The sequence below is a fragment of the Mustela lutreola genome, chromosome 2 (genome assembly GCF_030435805.1).
Source record: "Mustela lutreola isolate mMusLut2 chromosome 2, mMusLut2.pri, whole genome shotgun sequence".
NCBI lineage: Eukaryota > Metazoa > Chordata > Mammalia > Carnivora > Mustelidae > Mustela > Mustela lutreola.
Window position 1 is genome coordinate 219,985,118 of NC_081291.1, and position 18,002 is coordinate 220,003,119.

The window sequence follows — 18,002 nt, forward strand, 5'->3', positions numbered from 1 at the left end:
GGAGAAGTGTCTGTTCATGTCTTCTGCCCATTTTTTTTTACATGATTATCTGTTTTGTGTGTGTTGAGTTTGAGAAGTTCTTTATAGATCCTGGATATCAGCCATTTGTCTGTACTGTCATTTGCAAATATCTTCTCCCGTTCTGTGGGTTGCCTCTTTATTTTGTTGACTGTTTCCATTGCTGTTCAGAAGCTTTTGATCTTGATGAAGTCCTAAAAGTTCATTTTTGCTTTTGTTTCCTTTGCCTTTGGAGACATATCTTGAAAGAAGTTGCTGGCCAAAAATTAGCAAGACAGGAAACAACGTGTGTTGGAGAGGATCTGGAGAAAGGGGAACCCTCTTATACTGTTGGTGGGAATGCAAGTTGGTGCAGCCACTTTGGAGAACAGTGTGGAGATTCCTTTAAAAAAATTAAAAATAGAGTTTCCCTATGACCCTGCCATTGCACTACTGGGTATTTATCCCAAAGATACAGATATAGTAAAAAGAAGAGCCACCTGTACCCCAATGTTTATAGGATCAATGGCCACGGTCCCCAAACTGGAAAGAACCAAGATGCCCTTCAATGGACAAATGGATAAGGAAGATGTGGTCCATATACACTATGGAGTATTATGCCTCCATCAGAAAGGATGTATACCCAACTTTTGTAGCAACATGGACAGGACTGGAAGAGATGATGCTGAGTGAAATAAGTCAAGCAGAGAGAGTCAATTATCATATGGTTTCACTTATTTGTGGAGCATAACAAATAGCATGGAGGACATAGAGGGATGGAGAGGAGAAGGGAGTTGAGGGAAACTGGAAGGGAGGTTGAACCACGAGAGACTATGGACTCTGAAAAATAATCTGAGGGTTTTGAAGGGGTGAGGGGTGGGAGGTTGGGAGAGCCACGTGGGGGATATTATGGGGAGCACGCATTGCATGGAGCAGTGGGTGTGGTGCATAAATGATGAATTCTGTTACGCTGAAAAAAAAAATCCAAATGCTAATGAATGTTTCTCCCAAATTTGTACACTGAAAGCTCATCCCCAAGGTGATGATATTAGGAGGTAAGGTCCTTGGGAGGTAATTAGGTCACGGGATTAGTGCCCTTATAAAAGAGACCCCAGGGAACTCCCTTGCTCCCTTCCACCATGTGAGAACACAATGAGAAATCTGCGATGCATAAGAAGTCCTTCACCATAACCCCACCATGATGGCAACATGATCTCAGATATCCAGCCCTTAGAACTGTGAGAAATAAATCTCGGTTATTTATGAGCTACCCAATCTATGGTACTTTTGTTATAGCAGTCTGAGCCGACTAAGACACCAAGGAAGAAGACAGTGGAACAGCATTTTTAAAGTATTGAAAGAAAAAAAGAAGTCAACCTAGAATTCTACACCCAACAAACAAATATTTTAAAACTAAAGAGAAATAAAGACTTCTTAAAAATTCTAAAAAGCTTAAAGAATTTATCATCAGTAGACATACACTATAAGAAATGTTAAAGAAAGTCCTTCAGTCAGAAGGGAAATGATACCAGATTGAGATATCAATGTACACAAAGGGATGTAAAGTACTAGAAGTGATAACTGCATAGGAAAACATATGATTTTTTTTCTTATTATCTAAAGCTCATTAAAAGATCATTGATAATCAAAAGATCATGATTTAGTGTGGGGTTTGTAACATAAAAGTAAAATATTGATAACAATTGTGCAAATATTGAGATGAAAAAAAAACAGAGGCACACTGTTATAAGGTCTTTATATATGCAGTGTATACTATCACTAGAAAGTAGAAAATGATAAGTTAAATGTATATGCTTTAATCCTAAAGGAATCAAGGAAATTACAAAATAAAGAAGAAAATAGATCTGAGCCAGTCAATTAAACAAAATGGAATTATAAAAAAGTATTCAATTAATTCAAAGGAGGCAAAAAAGCAGAAAGGAAACAAATAGGACAATACAAAACCAAATGGGAAGATTATAGACTTAAACTTATATTAATATATCAATTAATTATATTAAGGGTAAATGATCTAAAAATCTTAATTGATAGCAGCGATTATAAGAATGGATATAAAAGTAATACACAACAATAACCTGCCTACAATAAATCTTTTTCAAATATTTCTCAGATATTTCAAATACTGCTGACAATGCTGAATTGTGTTCATGTTTTAGTTTTTGTGGAAGGTAAAATACACAAGGGATGAAATTGGACATTTAGCTAAGATTTCTAAGGGAAGTATAGACGTTAACAACTGTGGTTCCTCCTGACTGCTTATGGTAAAATGCAAAAAGCAAGAAATGAATTGAAGAATAAATTGTTAAGTAAAGAGGAACCAGAACTTAAAGATTTGGGGAATTCTTAGCCTATCTATCACAAAAAGAGGAGAAAGTACATGGAGCACTGGGTGTGGTACAAAAACAATGAATACTGTTATGCTGAAAATAAATAAAAAGTAAATAAAGAAAAAAAAAAAAAGAGAAAGAGGAGAAAGTGTGTTGCGGATGAGAACATTAAGGGTGTGGAGCAGCAGCCATGCGAGAAGGAGATTGGCATGGGTGTGAGCCCTGGACTGAATGAGCTAAGGCCCAGGAACACTGCCAGTCTGCACTGAGATGAGATAGAGATAAAGAGAGTTGTCCAAGTTCTTTGGTTCTATAGGCCAGGATGATTGAGCCATTTGGCCCTGAACTTGTGCTGTTCTTTAAGAAAAGGGAAGAATGCCTCTGAAGGATATTCAGAGATCATCTGGGTCACTGCCTTGATTTCAACAGTCCAGAGAGTCTCTGTCTTAAGCCTTGAGGATAGGACCTCCCAGAACTGAGTTGGGGAGACCCCTGCCTGAAAGAGCCCTGGGGGTTCTACTCTGGCTTACAGAACTACAAAATGGACAAAGCCTCTGTAGAGAGCTGAAGTGTGGGCACAGCCCCACTGAGTAGTCAGGGAGGCATTATAATCCCCAGAGGTCTTGAGGGTAGAGCATTGAACTGAAGAGGATTATTCCTTTGCCTTAAGATCTAGTGGGGTAAATACCCAGTAGTGCAATCTGCAGGGTTATAAGGAAGCTCTCTGTACCCCAATGTTTATAGCAGCAATGGCCACGGTTGCCAAACTGTGGAAAGAACCAAGATGCCCTTCAGCAGACGAATGGATAAGGAAGATGTGGTCCATATACACTATGGAGTATTATGCCTCCATCAGAAAGGACGAATACCCAACTTTTGTAGCAACATGGATGGGACTGGAAGAGATTATGCTGAGTGAAATAAGTCAAGCAGAAAGAGTCAATTATCATATGGTTTCACTTATTTGTGGAGCATAACAAATAATATGGAGGACAAGGGGAGATGGAGAGGAGAAGGGAGTTGAGGGAAATTGGAAGGGGAGATGAACCCTGAGAGACTATGGACTCTGAAAAACAACCTGAGAGTTTTGAAGGGGCCGGGGGGTGGGGGGTTGGGTGAGCCTGGTGGTGGGTATTAAGGATACTCCATGTATTGCATGGAGCACTGGGTGTGGTGCAAAAACAATGAATACTGTTATGCTGAAAAGAAATTAAAAAAAAAAAAAAAAGATCTAGTCGGTTTGCACTGTGAAGTTTTGAGCTTACATGGGAGCCCAATCCTTCCTTCTTTGCTATTTCTTCCTTTTGGAATGGGAATATCTACCCTATGTGTGTCCTACCCTTATATTTTGGAAGCATATAACTTTTGTGGTTTCACATATTCACAGCTGGGGAGGATTTTGCCTCTGGATGAATGTACCTGCAGTCTGATCCATACCTGATTCAGGTGGTATGTAGGTAAGACTTCGGGCTTTACAGTAGCTGCTGGGATAACTTAACACTTATGAGGCTCTTGGGATGGAATGAGTATTTTGCACTTGTGAAGGACATGGTCTTTGTGAGGCCAGGGGGGAGAATGGATGGAATGTCTGTGTCCCCCCAAATCCGTATGTTGAAATCCTAATCCCAATATGATGATACTAGGAACTAGGTCATGAGTGTGCAGCCCTCATGAATGGGATTTATGCCCTTATAAGGAGACAAAGAGACCAGAGGTCAGTCTCTCTCTCTCTCTCTGCCATGTGAAGATACAATGAAAACCCAGGTAAAAGGCCCACACCAGACCCTGGATCTGAGGGTGCCTTGATCTTGGACCTCTTGGCCTCTTGAACTATGAGAAATAAGGACCTGCTGTTTATGCCACCCCATGTGGGATTTTGTTAACAAAGTGGACCCAGGCAAGAAAACTAAGGTACAGAGTAAGTGACTCACTGCAGTCAGAGTGGCAGACAGGCAGACAGAGGCTCAAGCTCAGTGCCTCTGGTCTGAGTCCCTGCTGCCATTACAAGCAACCAAACACTCAAAGGGCTTACTTTGACCCTTGCAAGCTGTTAAGTAGACCTCACGTAGGTCAGTAGGTTTCATGAGCTGCAATACCAGCTCTACAATTAATCAGTGCAAATGTTAATATGCCTCCTCCTCGTCACAGATCCCATGCTTACTCAATAAAAAATAGAGAAAGGATTTCCCCTGGTCGAATGTTTGACTACTGTACATGCAGTGTCCAATGAATAAAGGGACACTATAGGGCTCTTCCACAGTTTCCACAGATGTGGTGCATGTTTTCGTGGGCATGCGTCCTTGTCACCCTACCTTCCCCCTTCACCACCCTTCCTCTCACGCATGCCAGTCCTCTCTTGTGCTTAGAAAGTCACAGGAACATCGAATCCTTCTAGAATTTTAGAGGGAAATTGGCTTGCTTCCTAGCAATCTGAGGAGACAATCCCAAGACTGTGTGTATTTGTATTCTGTAATGCTCCAAGGCTCTGTTGTTGCCAAATTAATTCTAAAAAGCTTAATGATGTGCAAATTATAACAATCACTCCAATTGAACATTAAGCATCAACAGAGCATTAAAATATATTCAGAAAATAAGGATTTTCTGGGAAGAGAACATAGCTTTTAGTTAAAACTCAGTAAGCATCCTGTCTGTAAGGGACAATTGGTACTTAACTACCTCCAAAATAAACATTTTATTTAATTTTTTACCTGCAACCCAAGGTGCACCTAAAATCAATGATAAAAAAATATATAATTTCTAATGCAACAATATTTGTTTCACTGTTTATGTAGAAGATCGACCAAAAGCCAAAGTAAAAATGTTGATCTATAGAAACTTCTTCCTTTTGGAATGAAATTTCCCTATATGGATTGGAGTAAGAAATAGGAGTCAAACTGTCCAGGGGTTCCTGTTCTCTATTTGGGAAATTTAGTTGCACTGGTGTTATCGCCCTCTGATGCCACTCTATTCCCTGGATTGCTGCCATAATTAGGCACCATTTTTCGACTCTCAGAAGTGTAAGCAGAATGTTGCCAACCGACCCATTTAAACAATTTGAAGAGGTTTTTTTTTTTTTTTTTTCTTTATAACATGTGTAACTGGATATTAAATGTGACTTTTCCTGTTGTCTTAAAATTTTAGCAACTGTCTTAACAAGTGAGAGTAGTCCCCCAAATGCCAGTACCTTCTCTCCAAACAAAAAATGTGAGGGCCTACACAGGGCTTTCTGATATTTTGTCCATCTCCCATCTCTGAGCTCGAGTAGAGGCTAAGTCAGGAATAGGATATTCTTTTTTTTTTTTTAATTTTTTTTTTTTTTTTGAATAGGATATTCTTGTGGAGAGCAGTCTCTGTGCATTCCCACCTAGGGGTGCCAGGAATTTTGAGCTCCAAGCAAACCCCTCGGGGAGCTTGGAGTCTGGAAGCTTATAGAGATTGGTGAGTCACACCTGAGGCTACGCAGAGTGGCAAAGGCTATCCCTGCCCCCAGCGGGACAGCCGGCTGTGCTGGGGCTGGCTCTCACTTCCAGTGTGGTGGGTTAAGGATGCTTCTGTGTAGGCCCTGCAGAGGAGGGCAAGACTGATGTCTTGGGACTGGATGTCTCCGGAGGTGTGAGATGCCTCCCGCAGAGGGCTGTCCTGCGACTCTCATAATCACGCGTCCATAGATGGTGCAAAATTCAAATATTGTTAACAAGCTCAAGAGGTGGCAACAGGTAAGAGAAAAGGAGCTAAATGGAAAAAAAGAGCATCAGAAGTTCATGTGTAATAAAGAAGCAAATTTGTCTAAAGTCTCCCCTTAATGCTCAGTCAAAAACACTTGTTCTAAGAGGGAGGATGGGTATTGCTTACTTAGGAAACATTTTCCTCGATAGTTTTGATGAACTATAATAACTGATTATATTTACCTTCCATCAATTATGTCTTTATTGGATACCAAATTTCCAAACACAATGATCTAATTATGTTGGGGCTGACTTGTTAATTTCTTTTTTAAAAAATTTATTTTTTTAAATTTCTTTTTTAAAATTTCTTTTCAGCATTCCAGAATTCATTGTTTATGCACCACACCCAGTGCTCCATGCAGTACGTGCCCTCCTTAATACCCACCACCAGGCTCACCTCCTGGTTCACCACCGGGCTCACCTCCTCAACCTCCCACCTCCTCCCCTCCAAAACACTCAGTTTGTTTCTCAGAGTCCACAGTTTCTCATGGTTGGATTTGTTCATTTCTATGTGCATCCTGTTATGTGCCATTCCCTCCCAAACTCTGTTCAGTGAGGAGGGATCGATTTTATTTCCAGATTTCTCCTGCTATTTCCATTACATTAATGTAATGTTTCAGAGACTCTGGAACATTGAGAGTGTGCAGGGACTAGACCTTCAGGGGAAGCAAGACAGAAAGTTGTAACCTAAAGAAAAGCACACCCCAAAAGAAGGTTCCTAGGATTAATGAGTCAAAAGTGGCAAAAAGAGAAATTGTTGGGGAGGAGAGACAGACGCTTTTCTGAATATTTAAATATTTAAATCTCTAAATATTTAATTTTCTGCTGGCAGATCTATAACTCTGTCGTCTCATCTTCAAAGTTAAGACAGAGATATTAGCCACACTAGAAGATTTGATTATGCCTGCAGTGTGAATTGATCTTGAATGGATAGCTATAACTAAGCTGATAAGGGATGGCCAGAGCAATAGGACACCAGGGGACAACCATGAGAACTCACTGGACTAAAGATCTCTCCTTTGGATCTTGCAAAGAAAAGGTATGCGAGAGCTCTTAGCATGATGCCCATAATGGGAAAAACTAATAAAAAATAGTTACTGTTTGTATTCACAGGCATTTACTGAGTTCAAGTCCAGTGTGTAGACTGTAAGCTAAGTTCCTTCCCCAAAGGAACAAGAAATGATCATATCATAACCTGGCAAACAGAGGATTAACTGAATGAGGCATAGTAAGAACCTGACAGGTTCCTGCTAAAATGTAGAAATAAAAATAATTTCAATTCCCTTTCTAAAACTCCAGTCATAGTTGAGGATATGATTAATATATACATATAAAATGCCTAAGAAAATAAATAAAACTTTGTGTATTTGATTTTTAAAAATATTTATAGCAAGTTTCTTTTATAAACCTTCAGACATGTTGGCTTCCCAAAAATTGTACCAGGAGTGGAAATTGCAGCTCATGAGATAAACCTTGCAATATTGAGAACAGATAGTTCTCATTCACTTGTTCTGCCTTTCTTATTATGCTTTAGTTCTGATGCGTGGAGTCACAGAATTCTGAAGAACTCAACAGTTTGCTCCTTAAAAGAATGGAGAGGTTGCTGGAAGGTTGGTTTTCTCCCTGTGTCTCAGTGTCACTCGCGAAAAGCCCGAGTCTATGGCATCTAGTTTCACTACAGAATTATTTTTGCCTCGTGGTTTTGGTGCAATCATCTTCCTTTCATATTTAAGATACTTCTTAATGGTAAATAAGATAGAATAAATAAATAAATAAATAAATAAATAAATAATAAAAATAAATAAATTTTATTTTAAATAAAAATAAGAATTAAACACAATTAATTATTTTAAATGCTCTTTAGTGATTTCTATAAAGCTGGATATTTATCCAATAATTGCTGGATTCATTTCCAAATCCCTCATGCTATTTAGCTTGATGGATGACTTGCAAAGCCTGTAGCCTTTTCTCAGCCCCTCCACTGGCCACATCTGTCCTTGGTCTATACATCATGTATGGTCCTGATCTTTATTCTCCTTTGGATTACAGTCTCTCATGTCCTCACCATCTCTCCCATGCCGGATGGGTTTCAAGCTGCCTGAAGGTGGCCTGGCTGCACCCCTCCCTCTATGATTTCCTGGGGATCGTAGGTCCCAGCATTGCAGAGTCAGGACTCACCTGCTACTAACATAAAAGGAGGAAACATCTGTTGCATTAAGTTGACTAATGACCTAGAAATTATTTGAATACAATCGAGAATAACTATATAGAGAATGACTATGGATTCACAGGCAGCTCAGACCAAATTATTCAGCGTATCTCATGGATATAAAAAGAATTCCACTTAAAAAATTTCAATTAACTTTTTAATGAAAAACTAATTCTATCAAAGAAGTATGGTGCTTTAAAAAGCTCTGATATCTAATTGTTTTTTTTTTTTTAAGACTCGAATGTTCTGATTTTCTGGATAGTATGTTCACAGCAGTGATTTAAAAAGCCTCCCCCTGAGCAGAATAAGCAAAATAGGCAGCTCTTTTAATTATTGGACAATGACTCTTTGAGGACATATAAAATCTTTCTGTTTAGTGGCAGAGGAATGACCTGGATGACGTTATGAATAAGGAGTTAGCTGGATCAATTTAGGATTTGTCTTTGTTCTTTAAGTTCTCATGTATAATACATTCTGATCTGATTTTCCTTTTATTTCCCTATTTTCACCTCCAGAAGAAGATAATGGATCATGAAGGCTGCCCCATAGGGGTAAACTGGGAGGGTCTGTATGCGTAGTGGGGAGAGGGTTTTCAAGCTACTTGCTTCATCCATGTCAATTTTGATGGTTTTCTCTGAACTTTCCTGAGATGATTGTCATTGTTGTTATATCTGTGTCTGTTGGATACTTTTTAGAAAGTCTTCCAAACAACATATTTTGGCCTTCCAATAATAGAAATTATCATTTTGTAGGGGATTAAAGTTGATGTGCAGAAAAGCACAGAAGAAGCCAGAGTCTTCATATTACTGTTTTAGAATCAGCACCGTCCAATTAGCCAGACTGGCATCACAGGGTACTTTTTTTTCCCAGGCTCTTTTTTTTTTTTTTAAAGATTTTTTGTTTATTTATTTGACACAGAGAGATATCACAAGTATGCAGAGAGGCAGGCAGAGAGATGGGGGGGAAGCAGGCTCCCCCGTGAGCAGAAAGCCTGATGCAGGGCTTGATCCCAGAATCCTGAGATCATGACTCGAGCTGAAGGCAGAAGCTTAACCCACTGAGCCACTCAGGTACCCCTCCCAGGCTCTTTTTAAAAAAAATCTTCTTCATTCACTATAATTTTGCCTCATCTCTTCTCTGTGGTCACCCCACCTGCCATGCAAATGATCTATCTATAAAAATGTTTTATTAATCTGACTTGATCACTATCACTTATTTGATGATGAACAAGCAATTCATTGCATTCTTAGCCCTTGGATTCTTAGCCAACTTCTGGCTATTCCATAATTTCTAGCTTTGCCATCACAGAAAAGAGAGGGCCACCATTAGGTCTTTCAGACAGAACTATGGAAAGATAATTTCTATGTCAGTGATTTAAAAGCACAGCATTTTACCTAATTCCTTGTGAGATTGAAAGCATCTCCAAGTACATAAGATACTTTCCTGCCTTATGAACCAGAAATTTCATTATACAGTTTAACCTCTATTGGATGACCCATGGCCATTATCTATAAAATTTAATTCAACACAACATTTGCTGAACATCCACTATTTCAGAATAATACCAGGCTTTCTAAAGGCAGAACAGTGACTAGCTGGGGGACTGCCCTTCAGCTGACAAGCCACTCTGGGTGGCCCAGTACACCTCCATTAACAATAATGCAAAAGGTTGTAGTTATGCCAAAATGAGGCTGAAAAGCAGTGCTGGGGACCCCTCAGGTGAGACAGAGCCAGCTTCCCAGAAGGCCATCCGCTGTCAGGGTGAAGGGCCTGGACTCTGAGCTCAGACACCTGTGGGTTGCAACCCCTGTCTTTGCCTTGCAACATGCATGTCCTGGCCAGATGGCACATGCTCCACTTCAGTGTCACTATGGCGAGGTCCTAATAACCCCACCTGTATGTGGTAATCATGAAGATTAACTGATGAAAATAAGTATCATTTAAGATGTGGGTCATGGAAGCAATTTTGTGAGTTATGACAATCATTTACAAAATAAAATGGAAAAGGAAAAAAAAAAAACCTACCAGAAAGGGAAATATCAGAGTGCATCACATGGAGCAAGAGTAAACTCTGTTTATGAACCTTTTAGTGTGTGGGTGCTAGATTATGCTTGTAAGATGCATTTCTTGTTGTGAGCCATGAAGAAATACATTTAGAAATCCTAAGCATAAAATGTTTAGTGTATAGCAAATTCTCAAAAATGGTGGAATAAATAATATAGCATTTAAGTTAAAACTTCAGGATAAAGACTTTAAATGAGAGGAGGATGAAAGCGAAAAGGCAAGGAGGACCCAGGGCATGCACACACACGTGCACACGTGTACACACACACACACGTGCACACATGTGTACACACACACACGTGCGTGTGCAAGATCGGGGATGGCTCAAGAACTGGCTGGGTAGGGTAATGGAATAGGAGATAGGAGACTGGACAGGAGCTGGAGCTGGACTGTGGAAATCTGTTCAGGTCATCTTGAGGATTTATGCAAAATGGGAGAAGATCTAGAATGTGAACGAATGGTGATGACAGCAATGCGGACACCGGACTGGCCCTTGAGACTGGCAGTGGGAAGGCTTCTGACCTAGTTTGGTTCCCTAGGTGAGGACCTGAACCTGGGCAATGGTGGTGGACACGGGAGAAGGGAGAGGATTGAAAAGATACTGTGCAAACGACATTACAGATAAGGGGCTGATATTCAATATCTATAAAGAACTTCTCAAACTCAACACTCAAAAAACCAAAAACCTAGTCAAAAAATGGGTAGAAGACATGAACAGACACTTCTCCAAAAAAGACATAAAAATGGCTAACACACACATGAAATACATCACAAACCAAAACCACAATGAAATATCTCTTTACACCCATTAGAATGGCAAAAATTAACAAACAGGAAATAAATGTGGCAAGGATGTGGAGAAAGGGGAACCCTCTTACACTTTTGGTGGGAATGCAAGCTGGTGCAGCCACTCTGGAAAACAGTATGCCAGTTCCTCAAGAGGTTAAGAATAGAGCTATGCTATGACCGAGAAATTGCACTACTAGGTATTTACCTCAAAGATACAGATGTAGTGAAAAGAAGAGGCATGTGCACCCCAATGTTCATAACAGCAATGTCCACAATAGCCAAACTGTGGAAGGAGCTGAGATGTCCTTCAATAGATGAATGGATAAAGAAGATGTGGTTCATATACACAACGTAGTATTACTCAGCCATCAGAAATGATGAACACCCACTATTTGCATCAACATGGATGGACCTGGAGGGAGTTATGTTAAGTGAAGTAAGTCAAGCAGAGAAAGACAATTATCATATGGTTTCACTCATATGTGGAACGTAAGGAATAGCATAGATGACCATATTAGAAAGGAGGGAAATCCAAAGGAGGAGAAATCAGAGAGCTAGATGAACCATGAAAGAATATGGACACTGAGAAACAATCTGAGGGTTTCAGAGGGGAGGCGGATGGGGGAGGGGTAACAGGGTGATGGGTATTGAGGAAAACATGTGCTGTGGTGAGCACTGGGTGTTATACCTAACTAATGAATCACTGAACACTACACCAAGAACTATATACTATACAGTGGCTAACTGAATATAATAAAAAATAATGTAAAAATGGTTTAAAAAAAAAAGAAAAGATATTGTGGAGAGAGGATTCTCATGACACTTGTCACTTCACAGATGCTGTTCCCTCTGGTTGTAATACCCTTCTGTCCAGTAAAATGTCCCCCCTGCAAGCCAGGGTTATATGTACATCTCAAAAAAATGATTCTGATCCTACTGTTTGAGTGACAGCCCCTTGCCTGTGCTCCATGTCATTCTGTCCTCTGTATGTCCCGCTGTGTCCTTTGCCACATCACAGGAACAGTGACCATCTCTGGTATTTTCTGTCCTCCCGAGAACCAGGAACTCCTCAGAGAAAGGCAGACACTCTATTCTTTATCATGGCTGTCCCATGGTCGCCATTGGAGTTGTTCTACAAGCTGCTCTGGTTTTCCTGTCTTCTGGGTTTATGTTGGGATTGGATTCCTTGTTCTCTTGTGGTTGGGGGAAGCCCATGTTATGCCTCTGTCAGACCCTCTGGAGGAGTACTTCTCTCTGCCATAAAACCCGATGTGGACAATATAGAGGAGAACTACCACCAACTCACAATGGATGTGGATGTGAAAGACACATAAAGCTGTTTGTGTAAATCCCTGAGACTCGAGGCCTCTGGTCAGAGGTCAAAGGGTATCGTTACATCATTAGCTTAGCTGGGAAACAGGGAGAGAAGGGGAGCAAGAATGAATTTGGTTCTGGACACGTTGTATATGGTGGAGTCTTGACAGAGACATGGATGGAAGTAAGTAGGCAATATGGGACCAAGTGGTCCTCTAAGATGGTTGGGGTCGGAGAGAAACATTCTTGACCTTTGCAACTTTAGATGATAATTAAATTATAGGAACAGATTCAAGGATTCATGGAGATAATAAAGATTAAGAAAAGAGAATGAAGAGTGTTGAGAAATGTGTACATTTAAGTGTGAGTGTCGAGGGGGAGGGGTCAATGGCCTTGGACAGCCAGTGGAGGCTTCAGAGACAGGAGCAGTGTCCAGGGACACAGACAGTTATAAATAGGGACAGTCAGGAGACCCCACTTGACGGTTCCATCGTGGCACTCCTGTTTGACTTGAGACTACTCGACAATTCTGGGTTTCTGAAGCCACTGTCTCTTGTCTTCAGATCCATGATTTATTAAATCCAGGCCTTAGGGAGGGGATGGCAGGTATAGGGCAAATGCACATCTGCTACTTTGGCTCAGAAGTTACCTAGACCTGGCACAGGTTACTTTCTTTGCCTCCCTGAGACTTGCTTACGTCTATGTTGTAGGCTACACTGCGGGGAGTTTAGTTGCTGGAAGTCGTCTTCTGGATAAGAAGAGTCCAGAACGTTCTCCTCTGCTCAGGCAGCACCGTCAGCTGAACACCTGGGCGGTGCAGGGACTGGGTCACGTTAACCTCTGAATCCGGAGGAACTGATGTGGGGCACGGCTCGTTGATATCATTATTTCAGGCTTTCGGACTTCGTTCTTCAGTGCTGAGATGTTTGTGTGCCTGATTTCACTGTTTCGTCCGCTTAGCACTGTGAAAGAGACTCTTTCTCCATCCTCACGCTTAGCGAACACACGGGATTTCCCGCGGCTGCTTTCGTGCTAGAGAGCAGATCGGCCTCGCTCCTTTCTCTCTGGGACCTTCAAGTGTGTGAACTGATCATTCCAACCATCATCTATGAAAGAAAACTAATAGTCACGGCCCCAAAATTACATGGGTAAGTTCCTGCATCAAATGAATCTTAAGATTTTGCAGCTCGAATCTTCGCCTGGGAAAGAAGGTCGACGTGTCAGGCGCACCTGCTGGTCCCTCACAGTGAGCGTCCCAGCACCACCAGACTTGAGGTGAATTTGCAGCTTCTGTCTGCAATTTCCAATCTGAGTATCTTTGACTAAGCTGTCCGGAGAGGACACAACGATACCAGTGCCTGTGATTAGACAATAGGCTTTGCGCATTATGGAGAAGAGCCTGGAGCTTGTCACAGGTCCTTTCCCTGGGGTCTTTAGAGGACATTTGTATCAGCGAGGAGGTTAGCTGAGGGAGTCCCTTACAGGGCAACAAATTGCAGAGTGTGTGGTGTCCTCGTTCACCTCCCCATGTTCTACATTCAACTATGAGATCATGTCAAAGCACAGAACGCTGGAGAGATGAGCGAGAGAAATACACAGAGCTCACACTGCCCTCTGCTGTTTATGCGGCCACATAGCGGACGCGTCAAAGCGTCGCAGGGGGTGCCCCCAACCAGTCTTCGGACTTCTCAAACCACAGAAGCTCAGGAGGAAACAGTAATTTATACTCTTCCTAATTCCATGTGAAAAAAAAAAAATAATGGGTCGTATTCTCAAGTGTTTCCCTCCGAAGAGAAATGCATTAGTCCTCGCTGCTCTTTCCTTAGAATATATTATTTTATTTTAAAAATCGGTTTCCTATGGGAAATCTCGGTACCTCCCACTCAGTTTTTCTGTCACCCTGAAAGAGCTTTAAAAATAATGTCTATTAAAAGATCAGGGCCTTGCGGTCTTAAGCGAGGTTTGAAGTAGATGAACAGCCATGTGGCTCGAGAGACGGACTGCCTGATTCTGGTTCACTTCACATTACTGAGGTCCGCTCCGGGACTCTGGACCTTCCTCCAAAAACTTACATGCTGCTGCCTGGAAGACCACAGGCACCTCATAACGGTCCTATTTCTGGGTCCATAGTACTCTTTAATATTGTCAAAAGCAGCATAGAGACACCTAGCTCGTGGCAGTCAGATACTAAATAGATGAAAAGTCTAATTGTTCCTTCCCATCTTTTCTGGTTAGTTGGATCTTACGATGGTCGTTTTTGGAAGGGTCTTGTTGGGAAGGTCCTGGGTGGTCGAACTCCAATGTCCTGTGCTTGGAGAGACCATGGAAACCCCTTCCTTCTCCACCCTGCGGACAGTTTGATCATGGCTTCTTGCTAGTCTATGGTGCGGAATTCATTGGCTGGAGGACAAGGACTAACGTGGCACCCGGCATCCGCACGTGGGACTGTCTCCCCCATGCATCGGTCTGTCTGCACCAACTGCAAACGATCCAGGTGTGGTTGTTAGCGTAGAGATAAAAAGCAGATGTGGGGAGGTGCTGTTGGTGTTCTGGGTACCCTGCTGCTCTCTCTCTAGGCTGTTGGACTCAGAACAGCAGGTGTGGGTCCTACAGGAAGTAGATGGATGAACAAGCAAAGAGAGATAACGGAGCGTTCCAGATTCAAGTGGAACGCAGGTGAGGCTTACTCTAGCAATGGTTTTGTCTCTCTTTGGAAGAACAGTTCTATGTTGGGGCTGAGGAGAGAATCAGGGTCTGTGCAGGGGTCCTCCGTGAACCGCCTCTCTGAGTAGCAGACCACGACTGCCGGGCGCTGCCTTGCAGCACTGATTAGTGAGCATCTCCGCGCTGTGAGGGTAGGATGGCAGGTGGGAATTAACAGCATGTTTGAAACCAAAGAAGGAACCCGCAAGAAAGTCCTGGAGCCCATGTTCGACCATTTACATGTGGATTGTTACTTCAGCTCCAGAGGGGCTGCTGCTGACCGGCGTTCTCCAGCAGAGACGTGGGCCTCTGCGAGCTTAGCACACACTCTCCATCTCACCGCCGCTAGTTACACTCACTCTCTGGGGTGCTCCAAGGCCTGGGGGCTCCCGACAGACTCCAGACTTTGGAAACTGTATCACTTTAATTGGAGAATTAATTAATTAAATTAGTTGAGAATATGAGTCAGCCTTAAAAAGGAAGGCAGTCCTGACAGCTGCTACAGCATGATGACCCTTGGGGACACAGTGCTCAGTGAGGTGAGCCGGTTGCAGAAAGACAAGGGCTGTCGGGTTCACAGAGACAGAAAGCAGAGAGGTGGCTGACGGTGCTGGCGGGAGAGGACATGGGAAGTTCGTGGTTCAGGGGCACGGAGTTTCAGTTTGGGAAGATAAGAATGTTCTGGACGTGAACGGTGGGGACGGTCTCCTGATAGTGTGAATGTGCTTAACGCCACTGACCTGGGCGCTCAGAAATGATGAAGATGGCAAGTTGTATGTGAGGGAATTTTACCACAATACAAACCAAAGTTAGTTTGAGTATTCCTTCCACAAGTGCTTCCTGAATGACTGTGCATGTCAGGTTGTATGGCCCAGCGGAGGAGGGGTCAGCCATGGTGCCTACCTCTGAAAATGCCTTACATATTCCTATGTAGATATCACAAGTATTTTGTCCCATTTTGGCTTTCTTTTCTCTAAAATTTCCCATTTGGATCTGCTTTTGTATCTGGTCCGCAATATAGGTTAGGTCTATAATTATGACTCGGTAGTGATAATATTAATGAAAATAAATACAGCACTGGGAAGCATTAATTACCCTAACTTTTAATTCTGTCACAATGAATGAGGCGGACCACGTAATTGTCAGGGTCACAGATCCTCAGCAGAGGCCCCCATGTCTGACACAAGAGGGACTTTCTCGCTCTCCTTCAGTGGGGGATGGGGCTCGGCAGGAGGAAGGGGTGGGAGGTGGGAACACAGGAGGGAGGGCGGAGGGAAGGGGGGAAGCCCACGGGGGCCTGGGGTGCACATAATGACGAGTCCAACAGCAAAATCAATAGGTGCTGTCCACTGACTATCAATTAAGGCACAATTAAGACCTTCGGGTTTTGATTTTGAGAAGCCGGCTGGCAGTTTTGTGGGAAGTCACCAAATAAACAATAATTCTAGACAATTGTGTCCCTTATAATGATTCAGGCATAAATGAGGATGTTGCTTTGTGATGGAGACAACGGGAGAAAGAATAAAACCCCTGGAAGACCTAAGTAGGTGGAAACAAAGGAACGGAACTGTCCCCAGGGAGCCCTCGCAGCTCATTTCTGGAAGGTGCTGGAAAGGCACTTGGTTATTTACCAACTTACTGTGGGGTAGGGGTGGGAGCAGAACACGGTGTACTTCCGGATGATGCCGTTCAGCTTGAGAGGGGGAAGCCAGGACACAAACACCATGGAGGCTGAGGCTGCGGCTGCCTTCACTCCTGCAGGAGGACCTGGAACTAGAAGAGCAGTGCGTTTAGTCACGGTGACGGGGCTTCCCCTGGCGCTCACCTCACGCTGCCTGATAAGACCCTCGCTCCAGCTGGGCCCATGGTCAACTCTTCGAGGATCAGTGCTGATAGGAGACAGAGCTCCACCGGGTCCCCTCGGAATCCACATGCATAAATCCCAACCCCAGAAGCTCAGATTGTGACCTTATTTGGAGAAGGGGTCTGTTGAGAGATGATCTATTTAAATGGTGGTCTTTAGGTGGCCCTCACCTAGTAGGACTGGGATCCTTATGGAAAAAAGGGAAATGTGGACACAAAGATAAAACGATGACAGAGGAAGAAGTTGGGCATCAACAAGCCAAGAAGTCTGCAACAGACTCTGCCTCACAGCCCTCGAGGGAACCAACCTGGCTCATGCCTTGATTTTGGACTTCTGGCCTCCAAACTGTGAGACAATGCATCTCTGTTGTTGAAGCCCCCTGTCTGTGGTACTCTGTTCCAGCAGCCCTAGGCACTGACAGTCTCTCTCAGATGAGAGATAGGTGAGCCCCACTAGCTCTGTCCTCTGCCCAACTTTAAAAAGAATTCTGTTAAGTCAGTTCAGCCAGAATCCCCTCAATAATTGATCACTCTTGATACACAATCAACATCTTCATTCTCTACCATACCCCAGGTAATACCTGATCATCCTCGCGTGCCTTCAGCAAAACCCCTGCTCGGTCCATCTAGTCAGAATGCCCCTCATCTCCTGTCCATAATTTTCCACCCAGAGACCCTACTTCTTCCCTCCATCTCTTGGCTGTAAATTCCCCCTGTCATTTGCATTTGAAGTTGAGCCCAGTCTCTTTCTCCTACCAGGAATCACCACTAAGGTGATCCCCACAAGTATACCTCACAGCGGTTCCCCTGAATAAAGTCTGCCTTGCCACTCTTTAACAAGTGCCACGAATAACCACGTCTTCCACAGATCTCATACATTTGGTTGAAGACCCTGTCTTCCCAGGAGCCGTCCCTCCCCATTGTAGCCCCTTGTGATGTCCTGCCTCTGAACAGCTGGGTAATTTAACTTCTTGTGCTACTACAGAGTTT

At 42.8% G+C, this 18,002-nt stretch overlaps 1 protein-coding gene across 1 annotated transcript in view; it reads right to left on the reverse strand.

The window, feature by feature from the left end:
• Window positions 1-18,002, reverse strand: part of DSCAM (DS cell adhesion molecule) — a 749,662-nt gene that overhangs the window by 65,440 nt on the left and 666,220 nt on the right. The window contains exon 21 of the mRNA XM_059165108.1: window positions 16,789-16,922. Within this exon, the coding sequence (XP_059021091.1) occupies window positions 16,789-16,922 (134 nt within the window). The remainder of the gene's footprint in view (window positions 1-16,788; window positions 16,923-18,002) is intronic.